The sequence below is a fragment of the Pseudonaja textilis genome, chromosome 4 (genome assembly GCF_049901715.1).
Source record: "Pseudonaja textilis isolate UNSWEBS1 chromosome 4, rPseTex1.2, whole genome shotgun sequence".
Classification (NCBI taxonomy): domain Eukaryota; kingdom Metazoa; phylum Chordata; class Lepidosauria; order Squamata; family Elapidae; genus Pseudonaja; species Pseudonaja textilis.
In genome coordinates this window covers 18,942,965-18,963,096 of record NC_141993.1, presented here as the reverse complement: position 1 = coordinate 18,963,096, position 20,132 = coordinate 18,942,965, and the positions used below count along the sequence as shown (strand labels likewise).

The following is a 20,132-nucleotide window of genomic DNA, read 5'->3' as shown; positions in this document are numbered from 1 at the left end:
CACAGAAAGACTGCACTGGCTCAGTTTTTGGCTGTGTTTAGCAACGTCTGCTGGCCTGTTTTGTTCGATGTTCTTTAAGAAACAGTCCCTTCTGCTATTTGCATCTAGAGATATAGGCTGGGGCTTTGTTTGTGCATAATTAGAGTTCTTATGCAGATTGCAAGCACTTGGGAGGGAATAGCAGCCGAGAAGCCGTCAGTAAGCACAGAATGTTCCCCTGGCATCTTTTAGAAACCCCAAGAACATTGCAGCACAAGCCTTTCTGCTGTTTTCTCTGGTCTTGTTAACTGCTTTACTGAGCATTTTCTTTCTCTGAATTCTTCCCTGTGGTAAATCCTCGATTTTGGATGGGTGGAAAATTAAATTGTTCAGTATCAATCCTGATGAAAAGCCTGCCCATTCTGTCTGGTTGCTCGTGGTGCCACGGCCATGAGGCAAGGCAGGAGGGTGGTGGAGCTGCTCCTCAAACCCTGCAATGGCTGACCTCAGGTCCTCGCAGCTAGGCCATTCATGGCCCAATACCTGCCTCACGGCGACAGCACCAGCAACCATGTGCCGCAGGAGCCTGCAGGCTCACTTCTTCTGCTTGCTTGCAGCTGCAACTCAGGAGTCTGAGTAATGTGTTGGCGCCATGGCTGTGAGGTGAGGCAAGTGTCGGGGCATGGATGGCCTGGTTGCCAGGGCCCTGAGGAAAGCCAGTGTGGGGCGCATGGAGGCAGCTTCATTTTCCCGCCTTACAACTGTGGCACCAGCACATTGTTGGCCTCCTGCTCCCTTGCGGCCATAAGTAAGCAGAAGTGGGCTGGCCAGCCACGCCGAGTCCTGCTGGATGGAGATGCCAGAGCCACCATGGTGAGGTGGCCTGGCAGCAGGGTCCCTGAGGTAATCCAGTGCAGAGTGTGTGTGGCAGCTCCACCCCGCTGCCTCATGGCAGCAGCACTGGTGCGCTGCACAGCCTCCTGCCCCTCCACGCTACATAGCCTCCTGTCCCACTGCGACCAAGCAGTAGTGGGCCTTCCATACCTGGAAAAACAAATAAGGCTTCCTCCAAAAATAAGCCCTAGTGCTTATTTGGGGGCCCAAAAGAAAATAAGACCTGATCTTATTTTCGGGGAAACATGGTATATCTATTGGCTAAAAATGTCATTGATGAGTTGGTTGGTTTGTAAAGTCATTGATGAATTGCACCATCTCTGTGAAGGTGAGTCACGTCGCTTGGATATTTCATGGAGGTGAGGCGCTGCTTCTATTTGCATACATAGAGAAGCTTTCCACCACAGCTGGAAGTGGATGAAACAGTTCCTGATGTTAACATAACCTCTTTAAGATTTGGAAATGTTGCTTCCAATGATGCCAAAGTTGGAAAACAGCTTTTGCTTACTTTACAGCCGGGTCACACTGTTGATTCACAGTTTGTTGTCAGCTGCAGTTTCAAGGTTTTTTTCCAATAGCTATGCCAGAATTCCTGCCTCGTATACCTATCCAGTGTGATTCGTTTCCTTGTTGGAAAACTTAGCATTTATCTCCAATAAACATAACTATTATTTTCAACTCATTTGAGGTACAGGTAGTCTTCAACTTTCAACAGCTCGTTTAATGACTGTTTCCAAGTTATAACAGATCGGAGAAAAGTGACTGATGACTGTTTTCCACACTTACAAGACGCTGTTACAGCATCTCCATGGTCATGTGAACAAAAATTGGATCCTTGGTTGCCGTGTTCTAGGGTCATGTGAGCCCCTTTTGTGATCTTCTGATAAGCAGTCAATGGGGAATGTGGAAATTCAGTCTGCATTCCCTTATCCAATACATTAACATAAATTTATGAAAAGTAGAAGCCCAGCATAGATCCTTGATCCAGTTTGATGAGAAACTACTGATGAGCTCTCCAAATCCTACAAATTGCAGTATCAAGCCTTCCTGATGAAGTTTACCATATCTCGGCTAAATTATCTTGGGCCAGCAGTGCATAATTCAAGAATGACAGACCGTGATCTCAGAAATTAAGCCTATCGGTAGCACGTCCACAATTAGTCAACAATAATTGTAACTCATGGTTGAATGGTGGGGTTCTTGGCGCACTCCGAGTTTGGTTGTTTTCTTATATTTCAATACAGAGTCTGGTTGTTTCCTTATTTTTAAATACTGAGTCTGATTGTTTTTTTATGTTTCAATACTGAGTTTGGTTGTTTTTTTATGTTTCAATAAGGAGTTTGGTTGTTTCCTTATGTTTCAATACCGAGTCTGATTGTTTTCTTATGTTTCAATACTGAATTTGGTTGTTTTCTTATGTTTCAATACTGAGTTTGGTTGTTTTCTTATGTTTCAATACTCAAACTAGGTGACATCATCGGTGCTTGATGGCATTATCGACCTAGTTGGGATAATGAAAACATCTGCAAGAAAACAACCAAGCTTAGACAGCAAAAATCACACACACACACACAAAATAACCAGTCATTTGCCTGTACTTTTCTTCTCTTCCAGTTTGTGAGAATGTCATCAAGCTTTCTTCTGAAATCTTCAAAGCTCAAGATGTTGCAGTTAAACTGACTGTCTTATTTGCTGCTATGTAGACCTCATTAATCTTCTCAGTATCTTTACTGAAACTCATATTGGTATCTGTCCATTTCCTTATTCCCAAACCCTTGAAAGAAATACCACAACCAACGTCATTGGCAAGAGCTAAAATAATTTATTTACTAAACAAGACTTTTCAAGTGGGCTGGTACAGCAAACAGGACTGTCAACGTTTCTCTTTTAAAGACTTGTTCTGACCATTTCCACACATAATTAACAGAGAAGCAGCTGTCAAAATGTACTCTCAGAAACAGCCTAAATATAGGAAACGGTTAATATTTTTCTGCCCTCCAAGTGAACCTGTCCTATTATCACATTTCTCTTCAAAGCAATAGCTTAGGGCTTAAAACTATGGCTTCTTACTCCGCCCTCCAAGAGTGACACACAAGAAAAGTCCAACTCCCCAGTCAATTTTCATTGTGCCAGATCAAGGTCAGCAAATCAAGACTGTTGAATTGAAATAATCATCCCTTTTCCCTCTGGAAAGAAAAAGGTGTGTTTTTTCTTTCTTTCTGAAAAGCGATTACATCTCCTCAGTCACAGAAACCACACTATCCTCAAGCAGTGTGAAAGTGAACTAAAAAAGAAAACCCTGAAAATGATGTATAAATATACTTTATTGGATCTGGTGGGGAAAAAAAAAAGTTCTAGATTGTCATCAGAGTGGTGGAAAAACGTAGAATGAAAGTTTTAAAATGGAGCTACACTAATCCTGGATTAGTTAATTGCTATATTTCAACCTAGAGACGGGGTGAAGCCCAAGAGCTGTTCAATGGGTTTGTATCTCCACTCATCTGCCTCCAGTTCTTCCACTAAGCCAGCGAGTTTTTCCATTCGAGCGACTTGCTGATCTGTATCAGAAAATTAAAAAATGGGTTTGCAATCAACTTTTGGTTAAGCCTTTTAATGTACTATAAGCCGTACATCGTGTCTTAAAGCAGAAAAAAATCTTTTATCGCAAGAAAATTAACTAGTTAGAATCCACACAATTTGTTTTCACCAGACATTATCAATCCAGGAGGCAGGATAAAAATATTAAAAATAAACAAATTCTGTTTGAAGATCCTCACATTTTTAGTTTTCAATTGCAGGAAAACAAATGAATTATTTCTACTGCTCCATTTCTAAATCCTACAAAACCTCTTTTAGATCCGACTTTATTCCAGCTATCCTGCTGTTTCTCATAGAAACTGTTAGCCAGTGAAAATACTTCAGATAATCCCCACATAAATAGATGTTGGGAAATATCTTTCAAGCTATGAATAAGGCCAAAATATGTTTTCTAGAACAACTGTATTGCATGTGAGCCAACAACAAAAAAACCAAGCTATGATATATCTTAGCTTAAATGTTAAACATTTCCATATACAGTGATATGTTATTATTCTGTCTTCTGTTGCATCTGGTATATCACAAGGAAACTAAAACAAAGTTGTTCTATTACACTGAGATTCTTCATGCTTTTATCTATCATTTTGTCAAAATTCTCAAACATATCAAATTCTCAAACATATCAAATACACGAATAGTTCAAGAAAAGCCATAACTAAAACAATAAAAAAACGTTAGTGTTAGAGCGGTTGTCAAGAAATGGTGACAGAATAATTGAAGGGGTTGGGCAAAGACGTATTTTTAAATGGTTGGTGGCATAGAGATAGTCCTCAGGTTATGACCACAATGGAGCCCAATATTTATGTTGCTAAGTGAAACATTTGTTAAGTGAGTTTTGCCCCACTTAATGACCTTTCTTGCCACAGTTGTTAAGTGGATCAAGGAAGCTGTTAAGTTAGTAACAGCTTCAGTTGTTAAGCAAATCTGTCTTCCCCATTCACTTTGCTTGTCAGAAGGTCGCATAAGCTGATCACATGACTCCAGGACACTGTGACTGTCATAAATACGAACCAATTGCCAAGCACCTGAATTTTGATCATGTGACCATGGGGATACTGCAACAGTTGTAAGTGTGTAAAATGGGCATTAGCCACTTTTTTCAGAGGCGTTGTAACTTTGAATGGCCACTAAGTGAATTGAGGCCTACTTGTATTCTAGTGCCTAATCAAAATGGGGTTATAGTTCCTCATTGACGTTGGAGACAGGGGTCTCCAACCTTGGCTACTTTAAGCCTGGAGGACTTCAAACATCCCCTCAACACGACCACCAGACTTTATTTGGTTCAGAACTGAATGGGTGGTTAGTGTTTATGATCTTCAAAATCATAATTCAAAGGCTAGTATCTTCTCGGCGTCTGGTTTTCAATTCCACACAGAACCACTTGAAAGACCTTTGTTTTCACGACTCTAACTTTTGCTGCCATTGAACTATCCTTAAGAACTTGTCTAATTTTTTCACTGCCATTTTGCCTAGAATTAATCTCCTCTTTATTTCTCTAGAACCGGGATGGGGAACTATGGCGCCTTTATGAGCTGTGGACTTCAACTCCCAGAAATCCTGAGCCAGCATGGATGGCTCAGGAATTCTGGGAGTTGAAGTCCACAGACTGTAAAGGGGCCATAGTTCTTCATCCCTGCTCTAGAACATACAACTGAACATACCGGTCAACAGTGAAAAGTGAAGGTAATAGTAGATAACTGACACAACCCTTGTCATCTTGGTATTTAATATTAACCGATATTTTCCACTTTCTTTCTTTTAGTTTCATTATGAGAGCTTCACTTTTCGCAAAGTAGGTTTTTCCAGCTTCACAAGTGTTTTGACCTATTTTGATTCCAGCTATCATCTTTTTCAAATGGTTTTTATTCTGACCTTCCTCTGAATTGGAACACTTTCCTTCCTGTTATGAGAGCGGCCTGGCTGAAGACTTATCTACCCACATTACTGAAGATCCCAGGGATGTCACATCAAGTGGTTTCTTCCTAGTGACATCACCCCCTTACCTTTTGTGCTAACAGAGAAGAGATAAAGAAATACTAGCAATGCCGTGTCTTACTGTGCTGTATTTTTTTTTACACAGCTGAACAAACAGATTTGTCTATACAACCATTAGCCCTAATATATTCTATATTATGGCATACTCTAGAGCAGAGGAACCCAACCTTGGCAACTTTAAAGACTGTGGACTTAAAGTTGGGGAAATCTGATGGTTAGGGAATTCTGGGAGTTGAAGTCCACAAGTCTTAAAGTCGCCAAGGTTGGACACTCCTACTCTAGACCTTTAAATTGTCCATCTCGCTGTAGGCCCAAAAGGAATATAGCTACAAAATTGAAAATTTGCAAGACACCCTGGCAGAGCAGCCATTTAATCAAGCATTTAATTTACTTGATAGAAAAAAAACAGTTTTTAAAGAACTCTTGGCCAGTCTCTTTGGCCACAGAGTACGATTGAAAATAGCAAGCGATCAAGATTCCTTCCAAAAAAGTCACTTTAATCAGATACCTTCTTCTAGAGTTCTGTTCTGTCTTGATAGCACTGTCCGATGTATCACATGAACCAAGTATGAGGAGGAAGAGATGATGAAGTGAGATGAGATAAGAACCAGATGGCCCAGAAAGAGAGATAGCAATCTTTATTAACAGCAAAGTTATGGCTCACAAAGCTTTCTATGAGTGCAATGTCCATAGCTTGTTTTATGAATACAACAGCATCAAATAACATAAGTTACAATCTTATCTCCTGGTTAAATAGACCATATAGATAAAACTTTGTTTTTGGTTGGTTTTTTTTTTATTACACAGGATAATATTGTGACAATAGGTTCATGAAAAATCTGCTGTATTGTTATTATGTTCTGTTCTATCCTGCTGTTTTCAATACAGTAAAGTACTTATATTACCTTACTGGATTTCTGTATACATACATCCTGATACAACACACAGGTCATAACACAGTTGGTGAGGTTTATTCACTTACCGTGTTTTACTTGTTTTAGTGTGGATGCAACTTGATAGCTGAAGACAGATTCACAAAGGAATCGTTCTGACCCATCTGTAAATAGAGAAAAAGAAAAGTCTTAAAATATTTATGATCCTGAAAAAAAGTCTTCTTAGAGTATCACAAAAAAAAAAAAAAACCCTACAGTCTTATTTTTATGCCACGGATGTATAACTTAACAAGTGTCTGCATTCATGTAACAATGACAAAAACTGAACCAGGCCAACAGCTCAGCCTCTGATCCAACAATGACTAGCCAGTTGTCTGTATGAAACTCAGGGTTTGCTCAACAGCAACGCCATTTCCCGCTGTCATCTTCAAGCAATGGAGTCTCGTATATCTGGATGACAGGTTGTTGGGAACCGTATGCTGGAGTCTTGATCTGATCCAGTCATTGTCAGCTCTGGAAGCCATACTGAGTTTCGATGCTTCCACACTGCCACAACCTTGAGAAAGTGGGAGAGGGGTGGATTCAATTGAGTAGCTCCAAGTAGACACAATAAGTTTTTGTGTTGGTTCAAGGTCATTGAGTATGGCGCAGGATGAAATAAGGACCTTACTTTTGGATGGATCGTGATTAGGCCATGTGATATGATGATGGCCAAGGGGGGATGGATTTGTAGTTTCGGAAACTGTAGGAAGCCCGGAAACTTTCAGATTCGGGATTCCAAAGAAGTGCCAGTTTACTATCCTAATAAAGGTACTTTGGAGATATGTTTGTCTTGGAATTATTGATTGGAATGGAGGTTTGCTGGAACCCTGACATTTTCTCACTGGCATGCAGCTTCCCTTCCCTTCTCCCCTCCACCCGCCAGCTTCATTACATTTACTATAGGCTTCCAGATAGAATTAAGGATGCTTGTTATCACCTATAAAGCTTTATAAAGCACACGGTCAATTTTGGGGAACCACCTCTCTCTAAAAGTATTGGCTTTTCCGTCATGTTCTGATACAGGGATGTCAAACTCAAGGCCCATGTGTGGCCTGCGGGCTGTTTAGATCTGGCCTGTAGGGCTGCCCTGGAAACAATGAAGGACCAGCCTGCAGTGCCTCTGCCAGGGAAAACGGAGCTCAGGAGGGCCACACATGGCCCTCCCGAGCTCCGTTTTCGGCTATGACAGCCTCCTGCAACCCTCTGCCAGCAAAAATGGCCCTCCTGAGCTCTGTTTTCACTGGCAGAGCACTTGAGTCACTACCGGTGCTCCCCCGACACGAATGAAGTTAAGGTGGCTACACCTACCCTGACCACACCCACCCTGAGGTCAAACACAACCCTGATGTGGCCCTCAATGAAATCGAGTCTGACACCCCTGCTCTAATAGTTATCCATGCTTTGAATCCTTTCTTTTAAACCAGGGGTCTCCAAACTTGGCAAATTTAAGACTTGTGGACTTCAACTCCCAGAATTCTCCAGCCAGCTATGGAACACAGATAAGACTTGATGATACCAGATAAAGTCACGTTTGCTCCCAACAGCTTGCTGCGTACAGTTTCCTGTACTAGCTGGACTTTGCCCTTCCCCAGTTAACAGAGCTACTCCCATTCCCTGTCAGCTGTTTGGCTTCCTCCTCCGAGTCAGATTCCAACAGGGGCATGACAATTGGGATCCATGACATGATTTCTTTTTTTTTTTTTCAAGGATGCATTTTCATTTTGAGTTTAGTTAAAGAGAATTGAAGCGGCATTTGTTCTTGTGTCCAATGCACAAAAACTATGAAATGCCTTGTTTCAATGTTTCAGGATAACATGGCTGTATACCAGATACAACATGAATTGCATGGCTTACAGGGGAGGAAAGGGCCCTGATTCCCTTCATTAGCTGCAGCTGGGAACACAGTGCATAAAAAAGAAAGCTGCGTGCAGCAAACTGTTGGGAGCAAATGTGACTTTCTCTTGTATCGTCGTGGCTTATCTGTATTCCTGGTGTCTTCCCAACTGCCGTGCTTTCAAGTCTGAAATTCCTTCTTCTGCCCTGTTGAACTAACTACTGCAGTGTGGTTTGTTTGGATTTTTAGTTACAGTTTGTACGTACTTTGTTTTCAGGCTGAATTTCCTCCACTTAAAGACTGTTCCTGGGAGTTTTTCTCCAGCGGAAGGTAACCCGGACATTGGGGGCAAAGTTGGAGATATTAAAGGGACTCTTATTGCTTATTTGACTGTGTTGCCTTTGTGCCATGCCTCAGGTCATCACACCAATATTTAAATTACAGTTTAATAGACCTTCAAGACTGCTGCAAGACTGGCACACTATCTGTGGCCAAGGTTAGGAGAAAGACTCAAGACCCTGAAAACGATACATATTTCCAAAACCTTTACTGCTAGATATGATATGGGTTACTCACCCATAAAAAGCAAATAATGGCCTGCCAAGTTGATAATACAGACTTGATAGTACAAGCTGAGGTATGTCATGCATGGAATGAATTGAATTTAGTTCTTATTTTTATTCTCAAACATGAAACCTAAGCTAGTTGATTTAAGTCAGAACATTATCTTGTTTCTCAATTGCCCTGTTCAAATTCTCATAAATACAGGCTCCCTGCTACTTTATTTTATTTATTTTTATTTATTTGATTTGTCAATCACTTAAAAGATAATAGATATAAGTATAAACATGAGTAAGAATACAGGAAATAGGTACAAATAAATGGCGACAATAGGACAGGGATGGTAGGCAAGATTGTGCACTTATGCGCTCCCCTTACAGATCTCTTAGGAATGGGGTGAGGTCAAAAGTGGATAATTTGAGGTTAAAGGAGTGGGGGTTGAGTGGATGTAACAACAGAGTCCGGTAATGAGTTCCAGGCATTGACCACTTTGTTGCTGAAGTCATACTTTCTGCAATCAAGTTTGGAGTGGTTTACATTGAGTTTGTATCTGTTGTGTGCTGTTGTGTTGTTGCGTCATTGACTGGTAGGACATTGTAGCAGATAATTTTGTGTACTGCGCTTAAGTCCAACCGTAGGCGGCATAGTTCAAGGTTGTCCAAGTCCAAAATTTCAAGCCTGGTGATATAGGGTATTCTGTTGCGAGATCACTTAGGATCAGCAACTAATTTTCCAAACATACCATCACACAAACTCTGAAATAACTATCATTATAAATTTGGTATCCTCCAAATATTCTGAATTACAATTCCTATCATCCCATTCATGACAGCTGCTTCCGGAGGCACCAAATTCACAAGTAAGATATGGAGGGCCAACCTCTTGATATCTACAAATCGCTTTTAACATGGAGGAGGAAACGCAGAGCCCAGTGATATTTAGTAGGCAGGAGGCTCAAACCACACAACAGGTGTTTCTATGTCTTCTGATCTTTGGGCTGATTCTTCGCAGTTGAGGTCCCCCCTCCCCACCCCAGTTGTTGTTAAAATTCTGTCAACACAGATGCCACAATTTTCCACCATTTACATATCTGAAAATGGTAGAAAACGGCACTGCTGATTTTCATAGGAAGTTCTGGGAAGAATAACCAGCTCTGATCTACAGGAGATCTGCTCTAAGATGTAAAACCGTCACACAACATGTTTGGAAATGACGCACTACTGTCACTTCCCATTTTGTTGAGGATAGGTGGTAGTAGTAGCTTTCCCAATTTACATTTGCTTAACTCTAGATCTTTCCTTGGAAAAATAGAACCGGGAATCCCCAAAACAGGTTTAAAATGACAATTGTGTAACAAGGAACCGAAGTTTCATCTTAAGAGACATAATGGAAGGTAGGAATTGTCAGCAGAGCATTTAAAGGCAAGAGTGGACTTGTGAAAAGCCTGCCAGGTTCCTTGCCCAAGAAATTTGATTTTATTTAGATTAATTTAAAAAAAAAATGAATTGGAAGCTTACTTGCTGCAAACTACCAGCTTCAAACACAATCTTTGCTTTACAGCAGAGTAGCTGAAGCTGAAAAAGCTTATATACAGCTGTATATAAGCATAATCAGTTGGCAACTGTGTTTATGCATGTATGTACTGCCCTCTGTAGTAGAGCACAATTCAGCTGCTTTCCTGGATCCAACTCAGTAGTCAGTTCTTCTGGACTCATTGACATTATATACTTATAATGTCTTACTCCTACTCTGTTCTTAAGAGACATGAGAAACAATTAAGCAGGCAAATTTGCCTGTGGGGCCCTAACTTCCACCAGTCTTATACATCCATAATTCTGCTGACACTTCAGCTAAACGTCTTGCAACTTATTATTATTTAGTCTGCTGCAGGAGCTTTTGATGTTTAATGCCTAACATGCTGCCAATATAACATCAGTTGATGTGTCTAAACAAGGCAGCGTCCTGCTTTTATTAGGTGGTGACTGTTTGCCCCGGGCCCAGAACGAACCGGTGTGAAACCTGGTGTGGTATAAGTGGGTGCCAAACTATGACTGAAGAGGCCTAGATTCAACTCTAATGCTCAGCCACGGACATTTTGCAGAGCGATTTTGGGCAAAGGGGGTCCCACCAATCTCACAAAGATGTTAGTGCAGGAGTGAAATGAAAGGGAATTCCGGGGGAAAGTACCTTAAGCTCCTGGGCAAAAAGCTAACAAACAAATAAACATAAAGGCTCTGGGTGGCTTTGGGGATCTTAATAAGCATTAATCCTAGTGGCTTGAGCATTTATCAGTCCTCTGGCAGTAGGAAAGGTGAGATATGTCATCATCATCATCATCAGAGTTGGAAGGGGTCTTAGAGGTCATCTAATCCAACCCTATACCATTTCAGATAAATGGGCTATCAATCTCTTCTTAAAAGTTTCCAGTGGTAGGGTACCCTCCACTGAAAGAGCTGTTCCATTGGTTGATTGTTCTCCCTGTCAGAAAGTTTCTCCTTATTTCCAGGTGAAATCTCTCCTTGTTCAGTTTCCATCCATTGTTCCTTGTCTGGCCTTCAGGTGCTTTAGAAAATAGCTTGACCCCCTCCTCTCTGTGGCAGCCCCTCAAATATTGGAACACTGCTATCATGTCTCCCCTGGTCCTTCTCTTATCTTAACCCAACTATTGCCTGGGGAGAGTGGACACACATTTTGAAAGAATGTCTTAGTTGATTCTCCTAAAAAAAAAATCCATCTTTTCCCGCAGATTAATTGATGAGGCAGCATAAAAGAAGGAAGCTCTGCTGTTAGTTGTGGAGGGCTTGTGGGCTGCATTTGCCCTGTAAACCGAAAGTTTCCTTTCCTTGGGCTAGCAGCAGTGACTTAAAACATTCAGGCCATATGAATTCAACCACTCGCAGTGAGAACAAGTGGTTTGCTCAAGGCTGCGGTATGCACAACAAAGAACAAATACATGTTTTTGATCGCTGAAGGTCAGAATGTGCACAATGTGAAATCCTCTGCTGCAAACTCTGCACTGGCGACAGGAAGGGCATCCGGCCAGTAAACACCCATCTCAGTTCAACTGCCCCGACTCTACCATGACGCAAGGGATTATGGGGGTAATTAAAAGACCAAAAAAAATTATATCACTGAATGCCAGAAAGGAAGATAATTCAAACACAGTGGAGTATCTCTTAAGCCTATTTATTTCAATGGGATTTCAACTTGGTTATCTTCTGGTAGATTAGCACAACTACTTTTTTTTTTTTTTGAATTCTGCTACTCCTAGTATAGAGAATGCAACTGAAGGACCCACCAAAGTTCAAATTCAAGCGCACATTTCCAATCCACGAAAAGCTACCGCTATCACAACAAAAAGCAACTTGTTCCAGTAAGTCAGCTAACATTTTTTTTTCCTTCTTTGAACCTACTTCCTTGTTTGCTAAAAGAAAAAAGACACCTCATGCACGCCGCTCACCAAAAACAGCCTTGCAATTTCTCAAATGTAGGCCCAGGCAGAACGAACTTGTAATTAAATATTCTTAAGAGTTAAGATTTTTGCAGATATGAAATTACCTGGAATTTTCCACAGCATGTCTAGCAACCACAACCTGCCATCCCTGCAACTGGCACTAAATAGCTAATTATACTTTCGAGACTAATGAGACTCTTACATAAATAAACACACCCATTAACCTGAAGGTGAAATAATCATCCCTTTACTCCTGATACAAGGGGAAAATAAATCCCTACATTATCCCCACTTTTGGAAAAAGCTACCGGCAGAAGTAAAAAGAGAGTTCAAGGCCAAAGTCCAAAGAATTGTGCTCCGAATTTTCTGCAGATTGCTTTGAACTTTTCTTTCTCAATCGGTATTCTTCGTTGCCACATAACTGTTTTTCAAAACTAGCTGAACTATTTCAAAAGCAGTTGGACCACAAGCTCTCACCACACCGAGGTAAAGGCACAGCAGATACAACTCTAGCTATTGATACGATTCTGTAATACTTATTTTGGCCAAATCTTCCCTGTCAGATTTCCTTACAGGATCAGGCATGGAAGAGAACAGTAAACACTGGCAGAATTCCAACCGGATTTTCTGCATTGGATGATTAGGTGATTAGCTCCGTGGTTCTTTTTTATGTATCTCCACAAGTTAAGTTTCCCAACGCAGACATAGCAGCTTTAAAAAGTCCAGCCAGGATTAAGCCATTGATTGGACTACAGGCAATCCTCGGCTTACGACCGCAATTGAGGCTAAGTTTTCTACTAAGTGAGACTTTGGTTAAGGGAGTTTTGTCCCCATTTTACGACCTTTCTTGCCACCGTTGTTGACTGCAGTTGGTGAGTTAGTAACTCGGCTGTGAAGTGAATCTGGCTTCCCCCATTGACTTTGCTTGTCAGAAGGTCGTGACAGGGGAATCACATGACCTTGGGATACCGCAACGGTGTCATGGCCTTGGTAGAGTCGGACTCTGAGGGAGACGAGGAACAGCCGAGAGGGTGTGGAAGTGTGGCTCTGGAGGTTGAGGAGGAGGCTGGGGAAGGGCAGAGGCCAGCTGAACAGTCAGAGGAAGAACCAAGCCCATTGCCTCTTCATCCTAGGACACGTAGGGAGGAACGGAGAAGGAAACCACTTGGCTTACGAGAGAGGAAGCGGTCATGATCCCCCCTCATTGGTTGCCGCTGGGGAGAATAGTATATAAGAGAGACGGTTAAAACACAGCGTTGCCAGAAGCAAAGCATGTTTTATTCTGGGCTGAAGTTATCTTGGCTGGCATCCTTCCAACAGACGGTACCTTGTTATCTCCTTAAAATTGGTAATTACTTACCCTGGTTGTTGTGGAAATTCCTTCATTGTAGTTTCTTTTGGTTTTTTATTTCACTTCTATCTGCTCATTAAGTTTGGACTATATTGCTTTCTTTTGAAGACTATTTTTGAATAAGTTTTATCTCCAACTGCGAATTATTGAACAGTGGGGCCAAGATGGAAGCATTAAAGGACATTTATTTATGTTTTGGATTTTGTTACATTTGTGTTACACTCTGGGTCATCACAAATGGTCATAAATATGAACCAGTTGCCAAGCAGCTGAATTTTGATCACATGGCCATGGGGAGACTGGGAAGGTCATCATAGCTGTGAAGAACGGTCATAAGTCACATTTTTCAGTGTTGTTGTAACTTTGAACAGTCACTAATGAACTGTTGTAAGTCGAAGACTACCTGTAGTTTAGCACACACACTGGAAGGTAAGCCCAGAACATGAAGAATGGAGTAACAACTAGGTCCCGTCACCACATCCCAACTATTTTTAATGCAGTTTAGTTTTATCCACTACATACAGTATAAGTTAAACTGCATCCTTCAAATAAAAGCACAATGTATTTTTTAAAAATCACTGTAATGGCAAAAACAGCATAGACATTCCATACCAGTCCTAGTTAGAGGGAAAACACAAAGTTAACATGCTTGAAATTTGGAAAAGACCTTCTCTTTACATTGAAATGGTATCACCAATCAGTACTAGGCAAATGTCTACTCAACACTATCATTTTCTTAGTTTGTTCTCTTTCTTATCAGCGATGGCAAAACAATGAAAGGAAATCACCATTATTCAGCATTGTGTTTACACAAAAAGCCAATGCAGTTATATAGTACCAACCAAGTGTAACTGATACCAGCCCTTCCTGGTACCCTCCACATCTTTTAACATTACACACCTTGATCTTCTGAGCCACTTATAGCCAATGGCTACACTGGTTAGAAATTATGGGCTTTACTATCTGACCCATTAGGGATTTTTGTTTTAATATTAGTTGCAACACTTCATTGTGTATAACTTGAGGCTAGCAGCTCATGGGGGACAGAGGCTTAGTTATCTTTTCCCAGAGTGAATCACACCTGGTATATCAGGCATAGCTAATAGAAGGGCTCCTGTTTGTTTAGTCTTTTGCAATAAAGGTAGACTACTTGTATCCTTCATCCAATCGAAGTAGGGAAGGCAATCTAACTCCCTCCAGATGTAGTTTTACGCTCATCATTCCTCACAATATCCACAGGGCTGATAAGAATGTAAATCGAAAAACTGGTGTATGAAAGAAGAGCAACAAGGATGATTATGGAGGGTGGAAGGCTAAAAGATATGAAGAACGGTTGCAGGAATTGGGTTTGTCTCGCCTAGTGAAAAGAAGGATTAAGAAAGACTAGCAGTGTTACTCACTGGAGAAGAGCCTAATGCTGGGAACAATTGAGGGCAAAAGAAGAAGGGGACGTCAGAGAATGAGGTGGCTGGATGGAGTCATTGAAGCAGTCGGCCTGAGCTTAAATGTATTCCGGGGAATCGTAGAGGACAGGAAGGCCTGGAGGAATATTGTCCATGGGGTCGCCATAGGTCGGACATGATTTCACAACTAACAACAACAACAACAAGCAGTGTTCCAATGCCTAGGGGGCTACCACAAAGAAGAGGAGGCCACCCTATTTCGAAAGCACCAGAAGGCAGACAAGAATCAATGGATGGAAACTAATCAAGGAGAGAACCGACCTAGAATTAAGGAGAAATTTCCTCACAGTGAGGACAATTAACCAGTGGAATGGCTTGCCTTCAGAAGTTGCGGGTGGTTCACCACTGGAGGCTTTTAAGAAAAGACTGGAGAACCATTTGTCTGGAATGGTAGAGTCTCTTGCTTGGGCAGGGCATTGGACTAGAACAGGGGTCTCCAACCTTGACAACTAAGACTTGTGGACTTCAACTCAAAAGTTGGCTCAGGAATTCTAGAAGTTGAAGCCCCCAAGTCTTCAAACTGCCAAGGTTGAAGACCCCTGGACTAGAAGACCCCCAAAGTCCCTTCCAACTCTGTTAATTCTGTTCTCTTCCTAGGGAGAGTTGGAGGGGACTTGGATAAACGAATACTCTACCTGCTCCCTAATAACAGCCAAGTAGTGTACTCTGAGGTTAACACAAGGGAAAAATGTTTACTTCCTCTCTACTGGATTATATTATGTAGGGGTATATTATGAAGACTGTAGGATATGGATTTCTACTTGCGGACCAAAGCTGAGCACTGCCTTATCTCAACAGGAATGTAGAATATCACCTTGGCAGCTAAATATAACATGATCAATGGCAATGGTAGTTCCTTAGCACTAATGAAAGAATAAATTTAAAAATGATACAGAAGGGGGATTGAAGACAATTAATCTTTCTCTGGTTAAGAGAAAGAAAAGCTACTATTCAGCAAAGTGAGAATGCTGTATCAATACTTCTTAGCAACTTAAGGATTGATAATATTGCATCTGTTACATGTTGTTCAGTTGGACCAGTAATACTGTTGGAAGATCTAGTGGCAAACACTTGCAATGGCACCTTCCATAAGCCTTTGTTCCAGAGTAAGTAGCACTAGAAACCAAGGTGTGATCAGAATGAAATCTAAATAATCCCTAGAAATCTTAGCTGCAACTTTTGACAGCGGTTAAAAGCATCAACTTTTGATTTCAACATCAGAAAAAGCATCCCCAACTGATCTCAAGACTGTCAATCTGAATGCAATAGGAGCACATGGAACTGAAGGAAAACGTTTTATATTTGATGGACCCCCCCAAAAAAATAAAGTCATACAATTTAGTAACCTAGGGAACAGCATGAAATTAGGCAAGACCTCTTTTGATGTTGTCTTGATCAAACAGATTCATCAGGTATGTATGCTCTTCCCAAGAGTTCCTTAAGAGCGAGGTTGAAGAAGATAGAAGATGGTGTGTTTATTACATTTTAAAATAAACTCAAAATACAAGCAAGATAAAGACTTCAAGAAGCTGGGCCAATCTATCCTATCAAGAACGCTGAATATCCAGAGAGTTTATGCATCAACAACTCTAGGGCGGTTAGTTCTTTCTCATTTCGTTCCATGGCCTCCTAGATTTGACTATTGCAATGTTCATACACTAACCACAATTCTACACGTTTTCTTTGAGACGTCCACAACCCTGGGTTAGAAGAAGAGAATGAATACCAGTGAGGTGGATGAACTTGATTGCAATAATGATGAGTATTCTGTTGTCAACCCTGAAAGGCTAGGTTGGGAATGGATTATTGTGGGGAAAGTCTATCTATGTGGCTGTTAAGAATGATTTCTGATTTGATGGCACATAATCAATCAATGCAAAATATAACTGGAGCAGAAGAATCTGTCTTAAACAATGTCACAACCTTTTTTGAAAAATATGTTCAGGGTAATGCCAGTCATGCAAACATGTCATTTCATAGAGGACAGACCTATATTTTTGCTGGTTCTCTCTCCTCTTCCCTCTCAAATAACTATGGATGCCACATCAATATCCAAAAGACAGACACTGCCCATTTTATTACTTTGTTTCACTGCACTGTCAGGTTGTTTGTGGTGCCAGTGTGGACTCAGTGATCCATAGTGGCCTTAGCGTGAAAGATGTGTGTGCGCAAGCACACACACACAAAGACAGAAAGATAGAGAGAGAAAACAGAGAGGGAGAGAGGGAGGGAGAGGGAAAGGGAGAGAGGGAGGGAGAGAGGGAGGGAGAAAGAGAAAGATAGACGGAGGGAGGGAAGGAAGGAAAGAAAGAAGGAAAGGAAGGAAGGAGGGAGGGAGGAAGGTTCAGTTTAAAGGTAATAGAGAGTCATGTTGTCTGATTAGTTTGGGCTTAGAGCATTGCACAAATCCATCCATTTTTTATTATCAACTGGGCCACTGTCATTCATTTAACACACTAAGATTAAAAATCTTGGCACACTGAGGCTGTGAATGCAACCATAATATTCAACACTACTTTGACTTACAAACCAAAATAATGCGGAACACGTTTACCTTCTAACATTTCCCCAGCTCCTTTAGGATACGTAAAAAGGGCTTTCTGTGGCGTGGCGAGATCTGAGACACTAAATCCAGATCCAGTCATAGAACTTCCACTCACTCCACCAGCTGATGATGACGAAGTAGAAGCTGCCATCCTGCCTCCCTTGAACCTGAATGTAGGAGAAAGAGAATCAAAGCTTAGCTAGGTAGATTCCACCACAATACAACTGTCAATTACTCAAAGAATATTTGCATTTCTAGTAGGGCTTACATTTTAAAAAAAAATTACACTGAGTACAGATTCAAATGTGCTTGAACTAGCAGTTTTCAAATCAAGAGTTCCTAGCATTTCTGCACTGGTAAACACATCTGGAATTTTGAGATAGAAGCTTTACTTTAGTTTAGTTTATTGTCACTGCACCTCATGCAATGAAATCAAATACCATCTTCAGTGCACATCATCACCATGAAAATAAACACAGCTATAGCTTCTATCAGAAAATGATCACTAATATGAGACTGGCCAATTACAAAAGTCCCACTTAACATAAGGAACATTAGCAAAGTTCCCTCATATCATCTTACAATAGCCATGTTTTTGGGTTACAACCTTTTATATCATTTTCATTTTCAATGAATGTCTTTGTGGCAAATATAAACCTCAGAAAACATTTTTGTAAATAAAGTTTGAAGTTGCATGCTGGCTCCCCATTTAATTTTTTAAATATTTTACTCCATAATGCCTATATTGCTATTTAGTTGGCATCTGTTGAAGGAATCAATAAAGGGACTTGAATTTCACATGGCTATGTTCAAAGATGACAGTTCGCCTGAATGATCACAGGTTAGACATTATCAAATTTTTAATAGGTATTATTTAGGATAAAGCATCAAGTAAATCAAGTCTCTTTTAACAGGGGAGAAAGGTAATGTATCCCTTAAACTAACTAACTTGTAATCAAACTAACTTGTAATCAAATGATTTAATTCAATTTTTTTACTTGGAAGAGCATTGACATATTTGCATCAGATTCCGCTCTGTCCAAATAGCTAATTAAATTATAAAATCTGTTTCTAATTTTAAAAAATCATGTAATTTAGATGCTTGCATTATTAGACAGGATGAGGAAATATTAAAAGGAAATTTGAGACATTAGCCCCAATTTGCAGTAAAGCTGTTTAAACTAACACATCAACCTACGCTATCAAAATTAGGTGAAATACATCCAACACTTAGGTTTCCCTTTGGGCCAGGATTAACAAAGTGTTTGGTTGCAGAGATTATATAAGTGTTTCTCCTATCTAGGTAAAATCCAGGAATAAAATTATGGAGGCTAATTTGATGATTTTGGCATGGAGAAAGCTTGTTTTTATTGAAGTAGACTTGCTTCCTAACTGGGGCTGGATATCTGAATGTGTCAGGGAATTGCGTACCCTACAGTCCAAATGAAGTCAAAGACACTGACACGAACCTGCAGCTTTATATAAATAAATCTATTTAACATTTATATTTACAGCAGACAACAGTGTCAGGAACATAGGAACATCAAGAGGTAAATCCAGACAAACTCCCCCTTTATATTCACAGCAACCAATCATAGCGTAGATTGCCTCATGCGTGAGCTAGCATTCTCCAATCAATCAACTACAACTGTGTGTTCTGGCACATTGTACATTTTACTGTTCTAGCTACTAAATTTAATAGCTTAACACAGGGTTGTCAAACTCAAGGCCGATGGGGCTGCCTTGGAAACAATGAAAGACCGGCCTGCGGTGCCTCTGCCAGCAAAAATGGAGCTTGGGAGGGCTGTGTGTGGCCCTCACGAGCTCCATTTTGGCCGGCAGAGGGTTGCAGGAGGTTGTCGCAGCTGAAAATGGAGATTGGGGGCCCCTTTTCGCTGGCAGAGGGCTCGGGCCATCACAGGCCTCCCCAACATGAACGACATCAAGCTGGCCATACCCCTCCTGGTCAGGCCCACCCCACCCCCCTAAGGTCAAACACAACCCTGATGAGGCCCTCAATGAAATTGAATTTGACACCCCTGGCCTAACAGAACGAGAGATCAAGAAAATATTAAGTCCTTACTTAGGATAGACTTAAAATAAAAAACACAGAAGAAAGCTAACTAATTCCATACCCTTGCTGAGAAAACAATATGGAAATGTCCACAACAAGGTCATGGGGAGTCAAAACAACTTGACAATTTTGATTAGGAATCAGAAATATTGTATCCTGTAAAACCAGAAGTTAGCTTCTGCAAACCAGCAAAGAGCCTCCCCTGGGTGGGGAAGACAGCTGGATTGCTGAAAACATTTTTTGGTTATAAAATATACACAACATGTGGAAAAGTCATGAGACAATTGAATCAAGTTCCCACTGTTTTTCAGTGCAGAAGGTTTCGTAATACGAAACGTTTAAACCAACTAACCAAGGTCACGCTCCTATAAAACCCAATTTTATACAGCTATTATAGTTTTGCAATTTCCTCCAACAGAAATAGATGCTACACTAACAGAAATGAATTA

At 40.8% G+C, this 20,132-nt stretch overlaps 1 protein-coding gene across 4 annotated transcripts in view; it reads right to left on the bottom strand.

Annotated features, from left to right (window-relative positions):
• Positions 1–2,675: 2,675 nt before the first annotated feature.
• ANAPC16 (anaphase promoting complex subunit 16) overlaps positions 2,676–20,132 on the bottom strand; it is a 28,076-nt gene continuing 10,619 nt past the window's right edge. For 2 of the 4 annotated variants that reach the window (XM_087932339.1, XM_087932338.1), the window contains 4 exons: positions 17,619–17,776; positions 6,449–6,523; positions 5,975–6,007; positions 2,676–3,431 (listed from right to left, as the gene is read on the bottom strand). In XM_087932339.1, coding sequence (XP_087788465.1) covers positions 3,316–3,431; positions 5,975–6,007; positions 6,449–6,523; positions 17,619–17,760 — 366 coding nt within the window. In that variant the 5' untranslated portion in view covers positions 17,761–17,776 and the 3' untranslated portion in view covers positions 2,676–3,315. The remainder of the gene's footprint in view (positions 3,432–5,974; positions 6,008–6,448; positions 6,524–17,618; positions 17,777–20,132) is intronic. The other 2 variants (XM_026713483.2, XM_026713482.2) reach the window with 1 other exon arrangement.